At 45.6% G+C, this 26,058-nt stretch overlaps 1 protein-coding gene across 2 annotated transcripts in view; it reads right to left on the reverse strand.

The window, feature by feature from the left end:
• Positions 1-1,054: 1,054 nt before the first annotated feature.
• Positions 1,055-26,058, reverse strand: part of LOC309403088 (gamma-aminobutyric acid receptor subunit rho-1) — a gene marked incomplete at both ends in the record, with an annotated part of 30,754 nt that continues 5,750 nt past the window's right edge. The window contains 9 exons of one of the 2 annotated variants that reach the window (XM_081997102.1): positions 1,055-1,342; positions 2,182-2,378; positions 4,103-4,255; positions 4,727-4,867; positions 6,070-6,152; positions 9,376-9,599; positions 13,288-13,355; positions 16,128-16,234; positions 17,991-18,044. In XM_081997102.1, the coding sequence (XP_081853228.1) occupies positions 1,055-1,342; positions 2,182-2,378; positions 4,103-4,255; positions 4,727-4,867; positions 6,070-6,152; positions 9,376-9,599; positions 13,288-13,355; positions 16,128-16,234; positions 17,991-18,044 (1,315 nt within the window). The remainder of the gene's footprint in view (positions 1,343-2,181; positions 2,379-4,102; positions 4,256-4,726; positions 4,868-6,069; positions 6,153-9,375; positions 9,600-13,287; positions 13,356-16,127; positions 16,235-17,990; positions 18,045-26,058) is intronic. The other variant, XM_081997103.1, reaches the window with a different exon arrangement.

Here is a 26,058-nt window from a genome sequence, read left to right on the forward strand (position 1 = left end):
TTTTGTCAGCTGTTGAGCACCTTTCTATTATGCTTTTACTAAAAACAGATGAAGTAGGCTTTTCCTGGAAGCGAATACAATTACTGGTAGCTTTACAGGCTGCAACAGGTTCTCAGGCTGTGCAGACCAGTATTGCTCAGACCATCTCGGAGAAAAAAGTCTTCTCCCGGAGTAGTTTTAGTCTTTTTGTAGACACCTGATTGTCTTCACTGGATCATTTTGTATAGAAACCTGTTTCCTCTCCCAGGAAACTCAAGAGCAAAACTCCCACTGACCCAAATGAGCAGATCCAAGGAGAGCTCCTGTGTTTCCCAGAGGATTTGGTTAGCATTGCAGGAAGTCCGGCTTTTGGTCATTCCTTAGTAAATGTACATTGCAAGTCATATTTTAAAAAGATAGTCAAAACAGCTTGGAAAGTTTTCTTTGTTTTAAATATGATCAAGGCGAAGCACAAGTCTGAAAGTATTCCTGGGTGGACCTGTCAGTGCGGTACTGCTAGGGCAGCATGCATTAAGCAGTGAAAGCAAGCTGTAGCCATCCATAAACTCACCGAATTGTTTTCCAGTACTGGATATTTTGTGTTTGTAATGACAATTTCTGACCTCATCCTGCAAACACGCAAGTATTTGCATATTCTTGTGTTTATTGGTATTGAAGGTGACAAGTCTGCTGAGTTGAGAGATGTATGCGTGCACTCAAGTACCTAGAGAATTAGGATTTCAGGGGCACAAAATGGAGGATGCACCATATATAAGCAACTGGCAACGATAGTCACTTGTTAAAATAGTTTACAATGGCCTATGAGGCACAAGAAGGAACATAGCACAGCTTTAAATAAGTATAAAATTTTAGATTGTATATCCTATATTTTGCTGAAACGTGAAACTTGCACAATTATTTATGCCACAGATGAGTTGCATCTAATAAAAAAATTAAGTGCTGAAAAAAATCAATCTTCCAGTTAAAACAATTCTCCATTTTCTTTCTGTTAGCCTATGAGACTGTACTTCCATTTAATGTCATGATGCTCTGTGACTACAGAAGTTACATATATTTATGAAAAAATGGACCAGTATATCAAATTAAATAGAATGTATGCACCAGGGAATATTATCCTGGAGTACTTGTCGATGGCATGAGTGTCGATCCGCATGCTGACGTATCTCTGGTTTTTCCTCCTGCCTGAGCCCCTCTCACTCCCCAGTGCCAGCTGCACCATCATTCGGTCTTGTTTGTCTCCATTCTCGGACACATAGTGCCCCAGTTCATGCACATCCCCATCGTTGTAGCTGCCGTCCATCATCATGGGCCGAGGCTGAGGTAGGCTGCACGCACAGGGAAGCTGTGGACACAGGTAAGTGCGGGATGGTTTTGAGTTGTCTCCAGACATACACAGATGTCCCTTTTCTCCTTGCAAAAGCAAAGGAAGGGACAAGCCTGGGGAATTCAGGCTGCTGGGACGCAAAAGGGAGAATGAGAGGATGGAGCTGGGCAGCAGCTTTTGCTTCTCTAGTTTCATGTCTGCAAGACACCAACACAGTCAGGGAAAGAGTGGGACTGTCTGTGGAAAAACTCATTTGGCCTAAGCACTGGTACCAGGGTGTAAATAAAGGCTGGACCTCTACCTTGAAGCTGAGAAAATCGGAGAAGACGGCAGAGGGAATCCACAAGGAGGAATGTATGAGGCTTGCCCCAGTTGAAGACAAGAGCTTAGGCTGAAATTTTATGTGGTTATAATTTCATAAAGGCAGAAGGGGAAAATTTGGACCATTGTGTCTAAGTCTAGACTGGAGAAAGGTGGGGGAAATCTGCCATGTTATCTGAAACCCTAAATGCAGTATCCGTCTGGTGCTCTTCACAGCTTTGTATCTTCAGTATCAAAAAATATTTAAAGGTAAAATCTTAAAACCCATCCCATTTATACAGACAGTGGAGGACTATACATAGAGGGAGTTAGCGTCCTCGGACTCTGAAGAAAGAGCAATGAGCTTGGGTGTGGGCTGTCTGCAGCAAATCTATATAACCCGGAATGCCTCACTGCTGGTGTCTTTCTGCATGCACTGCATCCTCCCCAGGCAGCTGAGAGCAGCACACTGCAGTTGCAAACTTTTGAACATTCCCAGACATTTGCCACACCTTTTCCCAGGGGCATAACGCTGCATCAGAGATAGAAAACCTCACCTTGTCCCGCAGTTTCCTCTCCTTCCGCTCTTGCACCGTAGTCAAGTAATTCACTGCCGCATATTCCAGCACCGAGAGGAAGACGAACACAAAACTAACCCACAGGTAAATGTCCACTGCTTTGATGTAGGAAACACGGGGCATGGAGGCGTTCACTCCAGTGATGATTGTGGACATGGTCAACACGGTGGTTATCCCTGGGAACACACCAGCAGCGAGAGCCTGTGAGGCACTTTCCAACCAGACTCTTCATTGCAAATACAGCTGTCATTACAATTCCTGACATCTGAATTTACCTTGCAGTGTTGTTTGTCACATTTGAGTGATGATTTTCCCTGCCTGAGGGTCAAAGCAGTCTTGATTTCTAACTGGGGTTTTCTTGTCTTTTCGGTGAAAACAGCTCTAGTTCAGGTCGCGGGGTGCTGCTAGCCTGGTTCCCCACCACACCACCAGCCACCAGCCTCCCACCCCACAGCCAGGCAGCAGCACTTTGACCCCACGCTGCCTGCGCCCCATCTTTGGGCTCAGGACAGTCCCTGGAGGGGTACAAGTACACTGAGTTGGACTCAATGATCCTTATGTGTCCCTTCCAAGTTGAAATATTCTATGACTCTATGATTATGAGTATCTCAGTTTCTAGTTCAAGCCCTCCACAGCAGCATGGGCACAAGCGCAGCCCTGCTGCTGCTGCTGCTGCTGCTTCCACCAGGTTCCCCAGGCCTGTGTTTTTCAACTGCTCCCAGCGAGTCCTGCTTTGTGGGGAGTCACAGAAGTCACCAGCTGGCTCCCAAGCCTGGTCTGTGCCTTCCCAGCAGCAAGACCAGAGACCAATGGGGCCCCACCTTACACCATGGGCGAGCATGATGACATCAGCAAGGGTAGGAGCCCCTGTAGTTCAGTGTTATCCTGGCTCTGAGGGAGGTTCACTGTGGCGCACTAATCTCCAGGGCCAATTATGTCATATTAATGATCCCTTCGAAAGGTGAAGCGATGCATATAAGCACCAAGGACTGAATTTAAAGGAGTATCTAGGTGCTAAAAAGTACTGCTAAAGGCAGTGCCTACATCTCCTGAAAAGCCATGGCCCAAAGCCTTACGCTCCTTTTAATGATGTTTCAAGGCAATGGATGCTGTTTCTAAACACAGACACGGATAACTGTGTGGATGCCCCATTGCCATCTCTGCTATGCCTCTATATATCCTCTCCACCAAGGAATATAATTTTAACAGCAAATAAAATCCTGAGGTGTGTTGCCTGGAATAAGAGCAAGCATGCTTGGCCTCAAAGTCTGCAAAAATACAAGGGCAGCTAAGTCTGCTAAGGGCAAAGCATCCGCTTTAGAAGTTTTATGTCCATAGCACAGTACTGCTCCCATGGTGACTCCTCTGACATATGGCTTCATCTGTCTGAAAGATGCTGCAAAAAGGGAAGCTGACTCCCTCACACCGCACTGTAAACTCATTTAACAAGTTGAACAACACAGCTCAGCTGACTGTGTTACCTCCACCCTCCCTCCTCCAGCAAAACTCAATAAACTGAAGTTTTGTCAGGGCTGCTAATACTGGTTTTTGCCTTCTTGCTCACTGAAGTCCCTGAAGGATACTGACACTTTGGCTCTGTATGTGCCTTGTCTCTGTTAACAGCCATAAAAGCAGAGTTGGACATTTGCTCTCTGATTTGCACTGCATGCAGCTAGCGCTAGTGCAAGCAGGCGAGGCAATTCGCTTGGCACTGCAGGGCAGATGGAGAGCAGGCACCAGGGCCAGTCCCCTGCACTGGGACACGTGTGTGGCATGGCTGATTTCTGTGCCACAAGGCAATGCAGGAGCAGCGCACAGCACAGGGGATTTCGCCTTGATGGTCAAGGCTGCAGTTGCAGTAACTGTCTCTTAGGTCTGCTGACTACAGGGTTGTTCTTACCTAATGGGACTCTGGCGGGAACTGCTCTGCGATCAATCCAGAAAGACACCCAGGACAACATGACCATGAGGGTGGCGGGGAAGTAGGTTTGGAGCAAAAAGAAGAAGATGTGTCGGCGTAAAGTGAAGTTTATGTAGAGGCGATTGTACCACCCTGTATAACAGTGAGAAGGAAAAAGAGAAGTCACACCAACATCAAACTGCTTTCAGATAAGGCGATGTTGTGTCAGCGGAATAGCGCTTCATTTGCTTTTAGAAAAACACGGTTCGTGACCACAGACCATTGCAGTTTACAGAAAAGACTCCTTACTGAACCAACTATCAAAGTCAAAGCATCTTTCAGGACCAGGTCTTCCATAGAAGATCATATAACCTGTGCACCCAGAGAGTTTAATTCATGTTAATGCTTGGTGTGTTCTTGAAGAGTGATTGCCTTTCCAGACCATATAGCCATCAAGATGGAAGTCTGTGTCAGGGACAGCAGCCTCAACATGAAAGAGAGGGCAGGTCTGATGGGCCACAGGGAGACCTCCCAATGGACAATGCTCCGTGGCCAAGGTTGAGAGGGATGGTTTGCACCACTTCTTCCCCCAGCCCACCCTCTGGCAGGCACTCCAGTACACACCTGTGCTGCTGTAGAAGGCGAGCTTTGTGGTGGTGTGAAACTCCTGGATGAGGAACTGGGACAGCGATATCCTCTCATCTGTTTTTAGGGAATCGTTCCCATTCTTCCAGTAGAGCATGAGGTCGTCTTCAGTGTAGGCATCTAGGGAAGCAGAGCAAACCTCGGTGCAATGCACTGAGCCAGCTGCTATGGCACCCACAGCCCAGGGTGTGCCCATACACCTTCCGGGCTACCTGTGAGATCCTGGTTGAAAAGGCCAGATGCCACCACTCAGCTGAGAACCACAACAATGGTGAGTACAACTGTGGCAAGGAGTGGACTAGCTCATTAACACGGCCCTTGATCCTGATGCCTGGTGCATTTTATAAACAATTTTGTTTCTCTAATCACAATTTCGCACACATAACCCATATGTCAGGTAACCCACCGCATCAGAACTTGAAAACCTGTCCCTTCTAAATGTCCTAAAATCAGAAGCAAAGGAAGGGAGACTTAGAGGAAAGAGCCTGCTTGGGATAACAGGAAGAACAATCTATCAGTGGTCTGAGGCATGCAGGAAGAAAAACTCTTGGGTAAACTTTCTGCCTGTGATGTACACATGAACGTTACAGGTCTTGGTTTTTTAATACATGTGGAAATATAGTAATGTTAATACTTTCAGATGGGTTTAGCAGCAGTTCCTTCCAGACAGGGAGAAAAAAAACATGCATAAATATATTAAAACAGAATAATATAATTTCTTATTGCAAGCTTAAGAAAAAGAAGAAAAAACCTCCTAAAAAGCTAGAAGTTTAAAATGTCGCTGTCTGAAATCTAGCCAATTCATACGTGTGTCATATTTGGGACAAAGGAGCTACATGTATGTATAAGCTGGGTTTATCTCAAATAGGTGTAAGGAACGTAAGAGGGAGGCAGTTAATGTCACTGCTCTGACATGGTTTCTACACCATGGATGAGCAGATGGTGTATGTGAAGGGCGTCAGGCCATTTATTTATGTGTTTGAGGGCACCTGGGCAAGCGGGTGCTGCTGGAGACTGCTGACCTACAGGCAAGTGGCCCAGGTCCTCTGGCGATGGGGTGGCAGCAGGGCAGCCTGGCTGGCTTTTGGGGACACTGGCAAGGCAGCTCACAGCTAGCGTTTAAAAACACTGTGTTGTTGCAAACACCATCCAATTCTAGTGAAAAAATATGGGCAAGGAGTTTTTCTTAGTGTTGAAGTCTGCTGACTTTAGTTAGAGCTCCCATGAATGTAGCAGCAGTTTAATTATTGGTATAATTATTGATATAATTAAATACAGTTTGGGCACCCATGGAGGGGAGGCTACACCTCCACTTTACTTACAGCTTTCAATCTCCAGGGAGCACGTCTGTGTGTCCAGGGGAAAGCGACTAAAATCCATATTGCACATTGCTGTTACTGTAACTCTAGAAATAAAAAAAACCCGCTCCATTAAGAATTTGTCCTCTTATGTGATTGAAAAATAGTAAAGCTGTGAGTTTGATTTTTTATTAAGTAACCATCTGGCCAGTAACAGTCCATTGAAAATAAATACCTTCCATCCAGCTAAAGCCTTTCCACTTTAGGTAAAGCCATTTCTTCTTCTCAGCAAACTAGTGTTAGAAAAGATGACTAGAAGGTTAGGCCGTTACAACTTGCTACTAGATGACAAAAATACTGGAGAAGAAAATAGGAAAGGGCAGAGAGGGCACTTCTTCCTCTTTGACTATCAGCCAACATCTTTCTGCAAAGACCTGTGCTTTCAATGGATGCTTTGTACAATAAAATAATTTACATTTATCAAAGCCCATGAGGGATGCAGGTAGTTTTGTCCACACACAGCGGATTTCCAGCTGCTCAATGAAAGCTCAGTGATCACCGCTGGGTGTCAGCCACCAGAGGGCCCAGGCAGTGCTTCGAGTAAGGGCTGGAGCTGGTATGCAACCGAGACCACTGAAGTGCTCTGCCCCATCAATCAAAAGCTCTGGTCTTGCTATAGCCTGATTATCTCATTTTTAATAGTACAATTTTGTGTTTGCACTGGAAACATCTGTAACTCTTGACTCAGCTATCTTGAACTCTAGGGAAGTAAATGAAAACAGAAGTATAAATCATAATGGGGAAATAATTAATGAATTATAGCAGGGCTAATGGTAGACAGATGTCTGTCACATAATGATAAAAACAAGATGCAGTCCCTTATGTTGGTAGTCCTTTTGGATGTGCAGGTTCCCACTGATGTTGCTTTCCTATCTGAATTTAGTCCTTGAGTGAAAGTGCTTGGCTCAGATTTGTTGTTTAGGTGCCAGTGAGGTCTATAGAGGTTTCCAAGACAAGACAAAATCTGGCAAAGAACCTTGAAAAGGCAGACACCAAAGAAAAAATATGCAGGCAAAGGCATTCAGCAGAGGCAGGCAGGCAGTAATGACCCACTTGCTCTTAAAGGGGAGATCATTCATACTTGCCTAGCATTCATAAAGCACTCCAACCTGCAGTCACTGAATAAAATAATAAAACTCTGTCAGTTTTGCTATTAAGACTTTCACCACCATTTTGTGCAGGACAATTGTTTAAGCACAAGACTGTGCGTGGCAGGATCTGTGCAGTTTGATATTCTTCTGTTCCCACCTTCTTTAGACAACCATAAATGCTTGCAACACAGATGATTGTTTTCATGCAGCTAAATGAACGAGCACATAGGCATGCATGCTATAGCTGAACTTCATGTCATTTTATTATCCTTTTTTACTGTACTAAGGACCTGAGCGAACATTGTAGAGGCCTAAGGAACACCTGAACCTTGTCTAATATGGTGAGTGAAGAAAAAGTTTTAATAATGAGAAGGCAGACACTGTTCAGGCTGTGAATTCAAATGAACAGTAAGATTAAAATATCAGAGAACAAGAAAATTCTTGCAAACTGATACCCCACAGGGAATCAAGAATTGCTTTTCTTGCCTTCATTTCAGAAAATCATAAAACACCTCGTGGCAGGCTCACCTCTACCTCTGCCAATCCTAAGGTCGCTGTCTAACATGCCCTTAAAGACCTCCACAGCCTTCTCAAGCAATGTGTTGTGCAACATGATCATTAGTTAAAGTTAAACCTATGCATCTTGCTGCTATTGACCTCCTATCAGTCAGATTTACCTTATTTTTTGTCCTTCATTATCTATCATTATCTATCATCTGATACTTTGTTTATTTATCATGAATTTTGCTATTTCATTGCCTTGGAGGTGATGTCGACATCCTTGCATCAGAATATTGTACAGCAATTTCCTCTTTAATAGGTTTTTATGGGTCATTTGGCAATACTTCTTTTCTAACTGGATGGAGCTACAGCCAAGAAAAACAGACGTGCTGATTTTAGTTTCTTTTGGAGATTGACAGATGCCCTCACTTAGCATCGCCAAGCATGAAAGTAACAATTAGAAAGAAGAAAAATCGCTTTTAATCATCTTCAGCCTTATGGTCAGCAACATTCAAGGGAAGTAGGTGTCTAAGCTGGAAGCAGCAACCCTGAGCCCACCGCCCCACCCCTTGCCTCTCACCTCACAGTTCCCCAACACCAACAGCTCAGGGGTGCCCCTGCTTGCAGTTACGGACATCCCCAGGCACCTGGTGTCTGCTGCTGCACATTCCCAACAGGGTCTCCATGTGGGTTGGACTGAGGGGCTCAGTGTCTCATTGACACCTAAGACCCCACGAAGTTTCACAGGCTGAGCCCATCTATCTGGCCTGTTTGTGCTGAGGAGGGGCATGTCAGAGGAAACCTTGAGAGCAGTCTGTGAGATCCTGTGTTGTTTTTTAATCACCTCCTTGCTTCTGACACCCCCCCATACACCTGCATTACTCTGGAGCAGGAACTATCTTCCTCTCAAAGCTGATCCATCAGTTGGAAAATAAGGGAGAAAGCCAGGGTTAGCATCATGCCTCAAACTAGAGGACAAAACTCCTGCTTGTTCCCACACCCCCTTCAAGGAGCTTTCATGCATTTTACATGAAATAGCGGACAAAAAGCACAGAGTCGATGTCAAGTGTTTGGGTTGCTCTAGGCATACATGTGAGTCATCTTTGCTCTGAAGCTTGTCGTTTCATGTGCTGAAGGATGCTCAGTCTGTCTTGTTGTTTATACTAAAGCTAACGTCGTAAAGTTGTTGTCAGTATAATTTATACTTCTTCATAATTACCTTACAAATAGAAATGCACATTTTGTTAGGCCCAGAGACTTTGTTGTATAGTGAAGTAAATAACTACAGCTGCTCTGGACTTCTGTTTATTACTAGATATTGCCCTTTTTCTTAGATAGTGCTTTGCCTCTTCTGCAGTGCCCCATGGAGATCGCAGCCCACTGGTCCCCAGTGAACTGCTCTGAGGGGCTGACCCATCTGGCTGCAGCTTCCCGACAGCAGGAGCAGGGGCTAACTATGCATACAAGGTGAAGGGACACTGGTGGAACCAGCAACATTGGTGTCCTGCGACGGGCACTTAATGAACTCACACAGGGACTCAGATGTCAGTGGATAGTCAGCACATTCATTCTTCTTTATATTTTTTTAGTATGAAGTTATGCAAGAACAAAATACAGGAATCAGTTACACTGTTTTCTCTCTCCACTAATAGCTCACACTGACTGAATGCAGCTTTACCTGAGGCTATAAAGTACCTTCCCATCTGGCTGGACCCGCAGCATGACGTTGTCTGTGGTGGTGTCGTGGATGAAGGAACGCTTTGAATGGACAAAGAACATGTCGGGGACCCAGATTTTCTTCACCAGCCTGCCATCGAAGGTCATGCTTTGGTTGTTGGTGCTGGGGAAGGACAGCCTCTCGTCTTTCCAGTAGTGCCTCAGATAAAGTGTCATGGTGAAGTCCTGCAACAAAGAGGTCTCTGTCACAACTTAACGACTTATCTGCATAGCAGTGACTTCTCTCTGGGGCAAACCACAAGCTATAAAGCACCGTTCCTGAAGGCACATCTGCTCCCTGAGCTGCAGGGGACACAACCAGCTGCAGCTTGTTCATTCCTCGGGTCAGACCAACTTACTGGGTTCAGAAATCAGAGCCCATCCAGGTGGCAAATCCACCTTTGAAATGCAAATGTTGCATTTTGGTGTCTGCAACCCCCTCCAAGGACCAAAAGGCAGACAAGCCGAGGCAGCGGTAGCTGGAGAGTGCTGCCAATCACTCATTTCCCCAACCCTATCATGCTGCATTTCTGGATCCCACAGTGAAGAAGCGTTTGCTGCCCGCACTGCCCTCCACACTGCTCTGGCAACTACTTCCCACCGGGCAGCTGGAGGAGCGTGCTGCAGTGGGAGCTCTTCCTCCAGCACAGCCACTGAAATGTTTTTGACTCAGTATTTGACCAAAGTAGTTGGGTTTTTTTCCTCTTTCTCCCCAGATATTGTACTCTTAAATCTGAGGGACACTCCTTCTCTTTGAGCTCTGTTGTATTTGGAGCCTGACCCCGGAGGCACGTACACTTGGGTTTGCCTTTTTCCTTATTTCAAAGGAATCCTTTACATATCTAAAGATAAGCTCATGCACAAGTGCTTATAAGCATGGTATCTTCCAGTGTAATGTAATGTATTGCCCATAAACTCAGGGAAGTGTCTAAGACTGATCAGTCTGCCCTGGTGTCTGGAGTAGAGGAAGCCAGGTGGGTTTGGGATGGCTTTTTGAAATTATTAGACATCTGCATTTTTTTCTCCACAACACTTTCCAAGCATTTTGAAATATGAGGGTTTCTGCAGTCCTTTTTCTGTAGAAGTGGTTTGTTAAATGCAGCCTGTGCTATTATTACACTAAAGGCCAATATAATTCTTGGAAATGCTTTATACCACATCCAGCTGAAGCTCCCAAAGCCACTGACCAGGTAATTTCTTCTTTTTCATTTGATCTGTTCTACAGTGTTTTTTAAACACCTTTCCCCTGTATTCAAATTTAAAGAAGATTGTTCTGGGAAACTTCTTACATTGAATCCTATCTGTTAATGTATCCTTTAAACAGTAATAAATTGGCAGGCGTTTGTTCTTCAGAGAGAAGACAATGCCACAATTTTTTGCATGAAGTTACATTAATGGTTGCTGTGGAAAAATCATGTATTGTCAACTTTCATTAGAAATGATTTATTAACACTAGATTTGGGCTATTAAACTTGGAATCACAATATTTTATAATGCATCATCTGAAAATCCCCTAAGCAACAATCATAATATCTCCCTCTTCTTTCGGTCCATTTCTCTGAGACACTATTAGCTCTCCCATTATGTTTGCAAATGATTTCCCAATTCTGAGTAACAATGTGTTTTTTCCTTCTTTCCATTTTTCCTCCAGATAAAACAGCTGCCCCTTACATCTTGCAAAAACTCTGTTAGTTTCAGGGTCAGTGGTCCATAATAGCTATTTATAAATTTTTTAATTAATTGGACAAGAAGAATCTGATTTGTGACATCCTAACGAAGTTTTATAACGTCCTCTATTATTTTACCACTTTCTTGTAAATAGTCAGAAGGTAGGAGAAAAGGAAAGATTGATATATCTAACTCCTCAAACTTAAATTTAGGACAAAGTTAAGATCTCTCTCACTGATGTCTCTTCATTTGAAAAGCAAGAAATGATCTTGCAAAGCACCAGAGCCTTTTTCTTTAAAGCTGCATGAGTTAAAAAGAACTGGTTTGGACAATATAGTCTTCTCCATCATTATTTTGCAAACAGCCAAAACTGACCCTGAATGTTTTTTTTACCTGAGGTCATACAGTGCTTTTCCCTTGTTTCTGAGCATTTGTATCATGATGTTGCACGAGGAGCAAAAACCAGAGGAAAGTCTCTCAAAATCACAATGCTTGCTTAAAAAATGAGTACTGTGGTTTTTTGTTTTTACTTTAAAATCCTGAATGTTAAATTCTTTCCCTTTGCCTTCAAGCGCTGAAGCTTTTCCGGGGCTCTCTGGCCACCTTCACAAAGTTTCTCCTCAACCAGAAAGTCTGGCATCACCCCAGGAGAAGCAAAGTCCCCATGGCTGGCGGTCAGGGTGCCAAGAGCCCGGGAGACAGGGGTGCAGCTGGAGGGCTCCCCAGGGCTGGGGAGAACGTGCACCCTGATGCACCCTGGCTTTAAAACCCTGCTGCACCCTGCGAGTGGTCATTTGACTGCAGATATCCCAGCCTGCTCAAAAGCTGAAGTCGGTGCAGTAAGAGGAGCCCAGCTGGCCATGGCGTGCAAGGTCTCCGCACCCGCTCGCAGCAGCGGCGTGCAACTGGGGGCGGCTGCCAAATGCCAGCTGTGCTGCCACATAACCGCGCTTCTGGCTTAGACACGGGAGGAGGCTGGGCACAGGCTTTTTAACCTTGTGGCCGTTGTTAATTAAGAGCACAGAGAAGTTGGGACTTTCTGTGAGAGCTTCAGAGATGTTTCATACATTTGTTGGAACAGCAAAACATTTTGAAAAGTATTCTGTATTGGGGTGTGATTTTTTTTTTTCCCCGCTTACAAAGCAAAAGCTGAGCTGCTTAGAGACTCTGGGGATGCTCTACAGGGTAGGTCTGAAAAGCTGTGGGTCTTGAAAGGGTAAATAAATTTGGTGTAGGTCTTGTGGTGTACATGCAGGGCCACCTCTTGCTCTCCTTCTGTGCTCCTGCTCTCCTACATGGGCTGTTGTTAAATGTCATGTATGCATGGAAAATCTCCTGTAGAAATCATATCTTACTTTCAGCAGTGTTTTGAGCTGAAAATATCCCTCCAGCAAAAATCATCAAGACCAAAACTCACTCCACTTTGAGAGCATTTGAAAACTGACCATTTTCACATTACTAATCATACGGTAGGAAACAAAGGACAGAGACTCAGTAAGAAATTCAGCCTGTGCAGAGCACCAGCACCTGCGTGCCCCTGAAATCCTTTTTCAGCATCAGCTTGAGGATTCAGGAAGGACCAACAGAGCTTTATGCTGGTCCCCAGCACATAACGGGGTTGATACAACTGCTAATGGCCTGAAGGCAGGTTCTGGAGAAACTTCTCCCCTCTGAGCTCATTCTGGCTGCCCTGTCAACAGCAGGATATACCAGTCTGAACCAGTGTTGCTCTCAGGATGGCTACATGGTGTCTGACTGAGAGCTAGTTGCTCCCTGACCACCTCAGAGCATGGCCAAGGTGAGGCTGCAGAATATCAAGCGCCTTAAAACTAACACATTAATTGGTCTCCTCAGAGATTTTAAATGTGTTATCATTTCTTAAGAAAATGTAAAAATCCAAATTCTTTGTGGCAGTTTTGGCAGTGTTGTATCATTTTGTCCCAGAGAAAAGAAAATGTCATATTTCTTCCTTCTGCCTCAAAGGAGATGAAATAGTAGCATGAGGTCAATAGAAGTAATTGTTGGCCAATTCAGAGCAAACCTGAATCTGCCTCCCACAGGCTGTGGAGTCTCCATCCTTGGAGGTATTCAAACCTCACAGACATGGCCAGGGCGGCTTCCTCTACCCAGCCCTGCTCTCAGCAGGGGTTTGGGCTCGATGGACTCCAGAGGTCCCATTTGACCCTAGCCCTTCTGTGACTCTTACCATGTCCACCTCAGAAATACTGTCCAGACTTTCAACTTGGACATCCACCCCAACAGGAATTGCAGGGCCTGGGGCGGGGGAAAAAAGAGAAAGCATAAACCTGGTGAGACGAAGTAATCCTCTGTCTTTCGTATCATAGAGATAAAAATAGATGTTCCGTTTGAAATAGAAACAACAGTAAACTAATTGAAAATTAAAAAGATTGGAATTAATAACAAAAACCTCCTAATAATAATCAAAATCAACAATGAGACTGACCTATTACTGACTTTCTCTTTTTATTGTGTCATCTTACACATGTCCCTTCAAAATTTCAAAGCTAGTGCTTAGGTCCAGGGCTCGCCAGCTGGGTGCCCTGCAGAGCACCCATTCACACGGAGAGCAGCAGTGGTGCACCTCAGGGGATGTGGGAGGGCTACTCCAAATTTTTCCCTCACTACTTCTGCTCCCGTCTTTGCCTAACAACATCTCTTAGAGCTACTCAATGTTCTTAGTTTTCACATCACGCAGTGCTTGACTGTAGAAAAGACAGGGCGATGGAAGGGGATGTGTAACAGGACACAGGCATGTGCCACTGAAACTAGGGATTCCAAGGGGAAGTGTTGGGCTGTGACCCCACATAATAGGGATTTTGATCTTTTTTTCCTCCTCCAGTCTTTCACTAGCTCCTCACATACCTCTGGCAATTACAGTACAGGAGCTCTGTCAAGGTAAATAGTGCTCACGTTAGCAGACTGCTATGAAACCGAAACCTTTTTAAATTAATTGAACAAGTTGGTATTTGGTATATTGAGAATTTAGCAATAAAATCTTCTTCCATCAGAGTATATAATGGTATCCTGGATTTGAATGACCATCTGTCAGCCAGAAAGGGTAGATAAATTACAACATTCTCTAATCCGATGGGCTGAAAGAAAACGTGTTCTCCTTCATCCATTTCCCTGAAAGCTTAGGTTGCTCTAGCACACAGCCACAAAACTGTGAGCAAGCATTAACACATGGCAGTCAAAATACCTTCTTCTGGGTTATAAATGAAATGGACAGGTCAGTAAGCATGGTACATGATTTGATTATAACTTTAAAAAAGGAGGGGCACACCTGCCAGGCTCACCTCTGTGCCAGGGAAGATCATGGAACAGCTCCTGCTACAAGCTATGTTAAGGCACATGGAGGACAAGGAGGTGATTCAAGACAGCCAGCATGGCTTCACCAAGGGAAAGTCTTGCCTGACCAACCTAGTGGCCTTCTATGATGGAGTGACCACATCAGTGGACAAGAGAAGATCTATGGATGTTGTCTATCTGGACTTCTGTAAAGCCTGTGACACGGTCCCCCACAACATCCTTCTCTCTAACTTGGAGACATATGGATTTGATGGGTGGACTGTTGGGTGGATGAGGAACTGGTTGGATGGTCACATGCAGAGGGCTAGTGGTCAATGGCTCAATGTCCAGATGGAGATCAGTGACGAGTGGTGTCCCTCAGGGGTCTGTATTGGGATCAGTACTCCTCAATATCTTCATCAATGACATAGACAGTGGGATTGAGTGCACCCTCAGCAAGTTTGCAGATGACACCAAGCTGAGTGGTGCGGTTGACATGCCTGAGGGACGGGATGCCATCCAGAGGGACCTGGACAAGCTCGAGGAATGGGCCTGTGTGAACCTCATGAGGTTGAACAAGGCAAAGTGCGGGATCCTGCACCTGGGTTGGGGCAACCCCCAGTATCAGTACAGGCTGGGGGATGAAGGGATTGAGAGCAGCCCTGCCCAGAAGGACTTGGGGGTACTGGTGGATGAAAAGCTGGATGTAAGCTGTCAATGTGCGCTCGCAGCCCAGAAGGCCAACCATCTCCTGGGCTGCATCCAAAACAGCATGGCCAGCAGGTCGAGGGAGGTGATTCTGCCGCTCTGCTCCGCTCTGCTGAGACACACCTGGAGTCCTGCATCCAGCTCTGGAGCCCTCAGCACAGGAAAGACATGGACCTGTTGGAGCGGGTCCAGAAGAGGCCACAAAAATGATGAGAGGACTGGAACACCTGTCCTATGAGGACAGGCTGAGAGAGCTGAGTGTTCAGCCTGGAGAAGAGAAGGCTCCGGGGAGACCTTATGGCAGCCTCCCAGTACTTACAGGGGTCTTCTAAGAAAGATGGAGACAGACTTTTTAGCAGGGCCTGTAGCGATAGGACAAGGGGTAATGGTTTTAAACTAAAAGAGGGCAGATTTAGACTACGTGTAAGGAAGAAATTTTTCACAAGGAGGGTGGTGAAACTCTTGCACAGGTTGCCAGAGAGGTGGTAGATGCCCCATCCCTGGAAACATTCCAGGTCAGGTTGGACGGGGCTCTGAGCAACCTGATCTAGTTGAAGATGTCCCTGCTCACTGCAGGGGGGTGGACCAGATGGCCTTTAAAGGTCCCTTCCAACCCAAGGATTCTACGATTCTGTGACTGATTCTATGATTATGCAGACACATCTCCAAAGTGAGACAATAGTAAGACGAAATCTTAGAATTTCCCCATCATCTGGGAATAAACATATGGTGTATTTACAGATTTTTGTCAGAAGAAAGTGTCACTGAATACCAGGAATATTATATTGCCTGTAATCGCATTTCCATGCCTTTGACTGCGCTACTTGCTCACCCAAGGAAGGAGGCTCTTCCACCGCACCCCATCCCCCCAAGCATGTCATGAATTCACATCACAAAATAGCAAAAATGAGAGGCAGAAAAGGCTCTGCTTGTTAATCTGCTTGTTCACCTGAGCACCTGTTACAGCAGTAACATCTGAAGAAGTGACAGTGTAAAACAGGAACAGTGACAAATGCGCACATTTCATACCTCCAAAGCCGGGTCTCATGCTGAAGTCATGGTCGTCTATTCGCAGCAGCTGCTCTGACTTTGTCAGCGGAGATTTAGTAATGTCTGGGCTTCGTTTTAGGATTGGGCTACCAGGGAGAGAGAAGCACAGCTATGAGCCCCGAGCGGTGCCCGTGAGAAGTAACGCGCCCGCTTCACTCTGTTACCCCTTAAACCGTTTACCCCTTAGACCATAACCATGCAGTTGCTTGCAGCGGTTGTCAGCGTGTCATTAAAAACGATTCCTGCACTCAACACACAGCTTAGGCACCTGTGATAATCCTGGCACCGAGGAAACATGTTTTGTGACGTTTTGCCTCTGTAAAATTATCTCTGCTTAGAGCCCAGTTTGGAGACAATCATTCAAACGCGTGGGCTGGAGGAACAATGCTCGGGGATAAGGGGGGAAATGGAAATGGGGGAAGCATTTCAGATATTGATTTATGATGGGGCATGAGGCCAGGAGTTAGGGCTACTGTCTCTCAAAGAAGCTACTGGCTGCTGCCCAGGAACAAAATGGAGAGAGGCTGGGAAGCAGGCCGGGGGGCAGGCCAGCCCTAACTTGGGATAAAATGATTAGCTCCTGCCCCAGATTTCTAACGGCGATAAAAAGGAGCATTAAAGTCCTAGGAAGTCTTGGGGCATTAGAGAGGCTGGGAGGGTCATTCCAGAAGCTGTGGGAGTTGCACCAAACGCTGGGCAGAGGATGCTCTGCTCCTCCTCCACGTCCAAGGTGCAAAATGCTGTTTGGCTCCCCAGTGCTTTGGCTGGGATGGTGGTGGCGGCAGCTCCTCCGTTGCTCCACCATGGAGGTGAAGCCTTGCTGTCCTCAGAGCCAGCTGCATGCCAGCCGCTCAGGTGGCAGGAGGGCTCCAAAACAGGAGGAAAGGTTTTGCTTGTTCTCAGTTTGAGAAAAGATGACACGCTCAGGGAGGCATTTGTCTGCATGTACACCAGACAAGTCAGAAATTGATAAAAGGACAACAGGACAACAAAGAAACTTGATGGGGAATATGTTCCTGAGATAAAACTCCTCCTAAATGAGACTGCTTAGTCATGCTGTACTTCTCAGAGATTCGTGGGCAGTTGTACCATGAGAAGCCAATATAACAATCTCCTCTCAGAGACCAGCGGTGTTACCGGAGTGTCCTCTGTCAAACCCAGAGCTTTATCTGGACTATGGAGTATCTTAGAAAGATGCTCATTCTCAATTTAACAATTTCTAGGAGTGGCAAGTTGGCTGCCTCCATCAGTGAGTTCTTCCAGTCATGAATTATCCCTCAGGCACTTTAAAATGTGGCCTCTGCTTCTGCTTTAGATTTAATTTAGCCTCAGAAAGGCCCATGGCATTGTGAGCGTGCATCAGGGAAGGTTCATACCCAGCTGAGACAGGGGAACAGTGTTAGCAGGTCACTGGCAAAACCTTCAACATTTGTGAGCAGGCTTGACCATGCCCAGAAAGGTGCTTTCTCCCTGGCAATGGCAGGGGGAAGGACAAATGGTGTGATGGAGAGCCCGTGGAGGGGGTTTGGGCTCTGCAGAAGGGATGCTCAGAGGGAAGGCACCCGCTCGCACAGCATGGGCGACACAAACTGTGCAGCGCTGCAACACGAAGACCAAGGGGCCACGGCAAATGGCCGTGATATCACACCCTGCCTCCTCGAGGGCGTCAGGCAACGCAGCTCCCTCCAGGGCCCGCTGGATGCTGCTAATGGCACGACGCCTACCTAGATACGACTGGCATGCTTGAGTGGTGGACCCTTCCCTTGCCACAGCCTGGCCACGGGGACATAGCCGGCAGTGCTGGGCCAGCAGCTGCCGCTGCCGCCGCAGGGTTTCGCCTACCTGCCTTGCTTGTGCGCCTCGCTGTGGGCCTCCCGTCTCTGCCGCTGCGACCGGCTGCACGGAAAGGACAGGAAAAGGGAGAGCTGAGACAGGCGGTCATGGGGGGGGGGGGGGGGGGTGAGGACATCGGGAGGGAAGCGCGGTGGGAAGCGCCGGATCCCCGCAGCGTTACCTTCTGTCACCCGTGCGAAATGGCTCCTACCTTTTTGTTTGACCACCTTTTTACTGAAGGCCGGTGTCAGGTCGGGCATGGCGGAGGGTGGGGGTACCGGGGGCTTGTGGCCGAGACAGAGTAAAAGGAGGGGAGCGATGATTTTTGTAAGGTGGGACGCCACTGGTTTTGACTGCCTGGCAAAGGACCCAGGCAGGCAGCTTGCCTCTCCCCTCCCGCAGCCATGGCCGGCGCTGTCGGGGGCTCTGGAGAGAGGCCAAGGCGGGCTGCCCGGGGCCTCGGCCAGCAGGGAGCACAGCCCTTACCGCCCGTACAGCCACTCACCAGAGGCAGCTGGGTATTTTCACGAGAAGAAAATATTTTCAAAGTATTCCAGGGGGATGGGCAGTAAAAAACTGTGGAAATACTGATTTCTGGTTTCATACTGACTCCCAGCTAGCTGTGAAGAAAGGTCCTCTCAGGTGTTTGGACAGTATTTTATTTTATCATCAAAGGAAAGAATATTGCTTTTAGCAATGTAAGTGCTAGCTAGAGTAAAAATAATGTTTTAAACATTTAACAGTTCTAACTCATCTTTAATGAAAAGCTAAAAAAGAAGTCTCTCTCTGTAATAAACACTAACGCTAATCAGCTCTACTTATGAGATTTTCTTGCCCATTAACATACATTTCAAATCCCGCTGTAGAGATTTAGAGGCAAAACCCCTTTTGCAATAATAAGTGTCACCACCTGAGCACCACCGTCCCTTCAGTGAGCAGTGGCCAAACCCCAGGCCCTGCGGGATGTTTTTTCCCTGGGCTGGCAACTCTCTGGAAGCTGAGAGCGTTGGAGGGAAATCCATCTTTCTGCTGCCACAGAGCAGCAGACAACCTCCGCATCCCCCAGAGCAGGAGCAGGCACGCTGGGCTGTATCACTGACTTGCCCTGAAGAGAAGCGGGTGCCAAGTAGGGTTGGTTTCTTTCCCAGATCTGCTCTGTGCTTCCCAGAGGAGGGCTGGGAATAAGCCCACAGGCAGACCGCTGCTTTGGGAAGCCTTGGACCACACAACACCGTTGCTATTACAAGGAGCAGCTTCTTTGGCACCGTTTGGACCTGGACATAGCACAGCAAACTGTGCTCACAAATGCAAAATGCAGTTTCTGGAGCCTTCTGCCTTGGTGATATGCCCTTGGGCTGCCACTGACGTGTATTGCTGCTGCCCGCTCCTCATCTGCCGGCTGTCAGGAAGTAATTTCACATGGTTTGAGGATAAGCAGATTCTGTCGACAAGCTGACCTACTTATATGACTTTAAAGTGCCCTAGTAAACTCTTGGCTGTTCAGGAATAATGCTGGTATTCAAACAGGGATGAAGCAGGCCGTGTTCTTGCAATTTCTAATTTTCATTTCTCTTCGTAGAGCTTATCTAATGCTTCACTTTGGCCCTTGCTCTATCCTGCCTGTTCAGGGAGCCTTCAAGGCATGGCCATTAAGGATTTGTGGCTGAATCCTCCCTATCCCCTCCACTCAGAAAACCTGGGTGGTTCCTCCCATTTCTTCCAGGTGATTCTCCACTGCCTCTAAACTAAACTTTATTTTCTTATCACAAGCTAGTGTAAAATGTCCTCCATACTCCAGCCACTGCAGGGGACTGTGTCCATTTGTGCTTTGGTTCAGCTCCTTCACTTCTTTTTGCCAGTCCCATTCCCCTTGTCGCAGCTCTGAGGTTACCAAGCGTCCGATGCTTTTCTGCCTCCTCCTGTGGCAGCAAAACATTTCTACCTGTTGCAAATCATTCCCCAGTTACTGTGACTTGAATCCCCATTTCCTTCTACTCAATAAATAGCTTTTCTGCTCTGGTTCCTGGGGAGTGCTCTGCTGGCTAAGTGATCAGTGGCAGCTCCATCACGAGTGTCACTGAGACACTTTATGAAAAAGCAATAACTGGAGCAGAGTGGCATTTATTCACAGTGCTCCCTGTGCATTGCTAGAGCAGCTCTCAGGCCCCTGATGGCAGCTGGGGTGATGCAACCCCTCCAAAATCATCATTAGTCCCCTAGATCCCCCCACTGCTTCAAGGGATCATGAGATGCCTCTGCCCCAAAGGCTGAGGCTTGCTGGGGCTGAAGGGGAATGTGACAACTGAAGCTTAGGACAGCTAGGGAAAAAACATTCAGCAAAATCACATTTTCATCGCTAGAGCTACATACACAAGACAAAAAGCAGTTACTCTTTTTTTAAAAAAGCCCGAGATTTACTATGGTGTTTATAGTTCCTCCAACACAGCAAAAAATGTTGCAGGGTTAGGGAAAATCACATCTCATTTTCAGAAGAGACAGTCCAACCATGACATCTGAAGGCCCCAGCAAGCATTTCTGAATGCCCAACTTCACAAGATGTGTGCCAGACGAGTGTCAGGTCCACACTTGCAGTGTGCACCAGACAACCCATAATATTCTTCATCATTGAAATAGGAGCTTTTGGAAGAAACCACAACAAATGTGAGAAAAGTCACTACCCATCTTAGCATTTTGTTTGTAATTACTTATGGAGGCTACATTTACCACCTATAAATAAAACTCTCTTTTCTCTACTGGAGGCAATATACCTGTAGTAGACAGTGACCTATTTCACACACTTATTAGGATAATCTCATTATGTTCTGAGAACATTTCTTCCTTGAGGAGTAAAATCCAGATACTATTTCAGTTCTTCAGGAAAAAGCAAGATCTGATGCATTTATTTTCCTCAAGAGAAAAGTCAAAGACGTTGATGAAATATATTATAGGGATGTAGAGATGAATGACCACCAGTGACTTGGCCAAGGGTGGGGGGGCAACTACCACTTCTGTCACAGGATCAAGACAAAGCATTGAATTTCCCTGTGCCTTGTATAATCAGAGGAACTGTGAAGTTGCTGTGCCACTTGGCTGTCCACCTGGTGGGAACAAGCAAGCACCTCAGGGACCTGCGTAAAAGCATGTCCACAGACACATTCTCCTTGGTCTAACCATAAAACCATGGCTGGGCAAGTCCCTGATGAAATGCTGCCTGAAGCAGAAGAACCAGAAGAGAGCGGTGGAGGCAATCCAGCTCCCTGCAGGGGACAAAGCCTTGGCAGGGAGGACATGGGAATGGCAAAGGTGTATGGGTACTACCAAAGAGGTATGAGAGGTGTAAAGGTCTTATTAAAGACCTATGCCTAAATATTTGACTAGGTTTTGTTTCTCCCTCTGTTTTATGATCGGTCAGTGACTAGGGTTCATACCACATCAGCATCATGTTAAATGCAGAAACCAGGCAGGGGATGCTGGGGCAGAGGATGAGGGAGAGGCAGGAAGGGGCTGGGGGAGGTGTGGGCTGTATGCAGAAACATGCAGAAGGTTTCTGCAGAGAAAAAGGGGGCAGAGGCAAAGAGAACTTGGATCTGCAAACAGAGCCTGTGCATTGGGTGAGACTGAGGAGAAAAGAAGCTGGGTAGGTAGAGATGGGGAGGGAGAGGGAATGTTGGGTAAGGCCAGAGAGGAAGATGTCAGAAGGAGCAGAGGGGACACACCAGGTTCAAATGGTGCCTTATCATTGCGTGGGATGACTTCTGGAACAGGGACACCCTGGACAGTCCTGCATGAGTAGGGATGTCCCCTCACCGCAGAGTGGTACAGGGCAGAGATGCTGCCTGGTCTCTGGAAATGCATGGCCCAGTGTGATCCTTGTTGAGCTAATGGACCTCCCAGGCTGTGTCCCAAGGGAAGGAAAGAAGTTTTGGGGCAGGAAGTTCACAGAAAGTTTCCCCATAACACGCCTTTGACTTGCAAATTAATTGGGAAGACCTTTTCAGCAAGCAGGAGATGCTGATGGTCAGGGCGTGCAGCAGGTCTGGGTAAAGATTGAGAGGTAGTCCAGGGCCCAAAGATGTGCTTTAAGGGAGGAGGAAAAGTGTGGTAGCTAAACGGGGAAAAAAAACCCAGCACCTGAGAAAGGAAAGAGCAAACTCGCAATGGGAAGAAGCTGCTCTCATCCCGCGATACGCACTGCAGGAGACATAATCCACTGTGTAACATACTAAATCCCAAGGACAATGTAGGGTAAAAACTCACTGGGTTTTTTTTGAGAATTACAAAGTTGTAGGCTGTAAACAAGCCGCTAAAAACTCAGGAAAATTGATTATGAAATGTATTCTATCTTGGGATTTGAGAAGCTCTTTTTTGCTTGTAATTATGTTGGGTCATGTGTCCTTATGATTAGTAGGTTTTAAGATGGTGAAGAAAGGTGACCCACTGCTGTTATAGGTGGTTATATCTATGAAAAGAAAAGGCGAAAGAGCACTGTTTTTGATATTCACATCACAAAGTCTGAGAAACAGTGGGATTTGGAGCTGTTCTACCATCTTATTTTTAAGTGATACGGAAAATTCAATGAGAACACCATTTTAATCCAGCATTACTTGAATATAGATCAATCTCAGAATGCAAAATGTGCAGAGATAGGAAACATATATACACCCTTTAAATTTTGCACTTCCTTTGTTCTTTGCCTGGACATAAACACTGGCAAAAGAAAAAAAAAACAACTACATATATTGATTATTTCATGGCACCTGAGATCTTGGTACTGTACCTGAAGCTGCAAGAATTAAAGTGCCTGTATGTGACAGAAATTGCACCCAGTGGGTGTGTTTGTTGGGTTCCATGTTATACAGGTTGAAAGGAATGGTTGGAGGGAGCAGAAGGAGTGTGACTGAGATCCATCCCACCGGCTGGGGAGGAGGCAGGCATGGTGCCGGGGCTCAGGCAAGTGGAAAGGAGAAATGGATGAAAAGGGCAGCAACTAACGGGGTAACACAGAACATGCTTAAAAGGTTTAATGTCTGCCCCAGTCTTCAAAGAAAAGTTGACTCGTGAGCAGATGTCAGCACAGTGCAGATCAGGGAAGGGCATGTTAAGCAATATTTAGATAAATTGGAGTTATTTAAGTCAACAGAGGCTGATGGCACTTCCTCAGGAGCACTGGGAGTACCAGCAGTTACAGCCTCTGAGCTGTAAGCAGGTACCCCTGAGGACTCCTCACAGATGGGCGATACCCCGAGAGAGGGTGAGGGTGAACACAAAACCTGGTTTTAAGCAGGGGACAAAAGAAGGGTGCTGAAGTTTGACGTTTGGGAAAAAAATGGGACAAACTCATGATCTGTTTGTCTGCCCCCCCTGCCCAGGGATAACAAGATTATAAAGATCACTTAATGTGAATCTTTGCAATAATTGACATCAAACCAGTCTAATGTCCTTTCTCACTGTAACTGGCCACCTTAGTGTAAGCAGAGAAAAAGTAGATTTGACTGAGATTTTTAATATTTCATTACTAAACTAGGGAAATACAATTGAGGTGAAACTGTGACTTTGAGCATGGTTGAAAGACTGTGGTTTGAGTAACTGCCATTAATTTGCTGTCAAGAGACTCTAAATGACATCTCACAGCTTTCATCCTGGAAACTTCTAGTCAATATTTTCAATAATAATGCAGATGACAGAACTATAAAACTTGTGCATGGCAGCATGCTTCAAAGAGAAACAGATAATTCGGGGTCTAGGATCAGAACTCAAAGCAGCCTCAACACATTGGAGAAGTGCTCTGGTGTCAATAAGATGAATCTCAGTAAAAGACAATACAAAGAACTGCATGGAGTACAAAAAATAATTGTACAAATGTAGAATGGGGAGTAAGTAGCTAATTATCAATACTACACTTGTCTTAGTTCCTTCTTTACAGCAATGAAAGCACTCTCTCTTTATAAGGGCAATCAAAAACCGTAACAACTAAGGAATTTGTTTGCACTACAAAAAACACAGAATTATAAAAATTCTGCTGTTGGGCCGATGTTAAGAAATATTCATGTTGGCACAGGACCAGAGACTGATTTAAAGTAAATGGACTGAACAGTAATAAGTCACCAGGCTTTCACCCAGAAGAAAGCAAAGTAAGAAACTGTTGAACCAGCATTTAAATTGATCTTGGTGTCACAAGAGCGGAAGTTTACAATTTTCCACTTCTTTGGAAAAAGAGCTCCAAGTGGAATCTGAGAAGGTACAGACTGCTCCACTGGACAAATTAGCTACAACCATATTAAAAAACATCAATGGCAGATATCAGATAAATATAGTATATATTGAAGAAGAGTGAGAGGCAGTATGACTATTCTTGAGGGATATTACGCACTATAATAAGCTTCTCTAAAAAGTTAATGACCTTGTAGATGACTGTCATCAAGGTGACACAGTGTACCTCAATTTCCAAAAAGGTGCTGACAGGTCCTTTCCAGAGGCTTGTGAAGAAACCAACTGGTCAGAAAGAGGGAAGCTTCCTTCATGTGAATGGTTGCAAAATAAGAAACAAAAGGAATAATAGAGGGTTTTCACTGTGAAGAAAGGTTTTCAGTATGGTCCCATGGGAAACTATGACAGAATCTCTGTTGTTCAACAGATTTGCAAATTATCTGGGAGGAAATAATAACTGTGGGCAACAAAGTTTACTGAGGATAAGTAACTGCTCAAGGTAGTCAAAATCAGAACTGGGAGTGGAGAATTACAGCAGGACCTCCTGATGCCAAATGACTTCAGATAAAATGACAGCAGAAATTCAGTGTTTGTATGTTCCGAATAGTGTACATTGTTTTGTACTTTGTGTTTTTGCATTTTTTCAATGTATTTTCAGAAACAATGTTAAGACAATGATGGCCTCCAAATCAGCTGTTACTGCTTAGGAAGGAGGTCTCGGTGTCGTTGTGGCTATTTCTTTGTAAACATCAGCTTAATGCTCCACAACGCCAAAAAAAAAAACCCAAAAACCTAACAGGACATTAGGTGCTGTTGGGAATGGAGGAGCAAACCAAACAGATAGCATTTCAACGCTATTAGTAAACACCAAGGCATGCCCACTTCTCACGTACCCACTGCCCATCGTTTGAAAAAACAGAGCAGCACAAGGGGAGAGAGGTGGGTCTCCAAGCTGAGCAGGGCTCAGGCCTGAGCAGGGCTCTCCAGGTGGGAGGGGAGACAGCAGCCGAGTGCTACGATGCAACTGTGTAAAATCAGGAGTGGCTTGGTGAAGGTGAACAGGAATTTGTTGCTCAAGACTTTTCACAGAACATAACAAGGGGAAGAAATGTGAAAGGGAGTTCACAGACACAGCATGTCATCGCCCTGTGAAATTCACTCTCGCCGAAAGCTGCGAGTGCTAAAAACACAAGTGAGCTTGGAAGGTGACTGGTCAGTTTATAGACGAAAGACCAGCAGGAGTATTTCAGATGTGAATCCAACCCCAGATTTGGGAAATCAAACAATGTATGTGTACTCAAAAGGGAAGAAACTGCCTTGCGGTATCTTTGGGTTTTTTTGGTTTTTTGTGTTGGTTTTTTTTTTGCTGGGCTGCAGATTAGATTTTAAAGCCTGTTATGTCTCCTCACACCAGCTCATAAAACACATTGGTGTAATGGTGGGCTGAAAGAAAATATGAAGCTGCTGATTCTGAGCAGATTACATGGTGGCAACACTGACTGGGGATTTTATCATCAGGGGCACAGTAAAGTGACCCAGTACATGGGTGTATGAACGTAGCTACAGAAATCAGCAGAGACAATATCAGCAGAGACAATGTTCTGCCGTGAATCACCTGAATAAAGATAGGAAGCTATGTGGAGTTCTAGAAAAGATGAAAAGAGGCCAGTAATAGTGATGAAAATAGGAAATACCATTTTCAAAGAAGCATCATTTGCAGTGATAAGCAGAGAAAGGACACATCTGACTGGGTTGTGAGAAAAATCCACAAGATTTCCAGGAAAAGTTGTCATTCAAGATTGAAGTTACTTGAAAGAACAATGGGGTGGAAAGGAAAAATGAAAGAAATCACCAAGTAATAATGAAAAAA

This window comes from Phaethon aethereus (genome assembly GCF_964289735.1).
Source record: "Phaethon aethereus genome assembly, chromosome: 3".
Classification (NCBI taxonomy): domain Eukaryota; kingdom Metazoa; phylum Chordata; class Aves; order Phaethontiformes; family Phaethontidae; genus Phaethon; species Phaethon aethereus.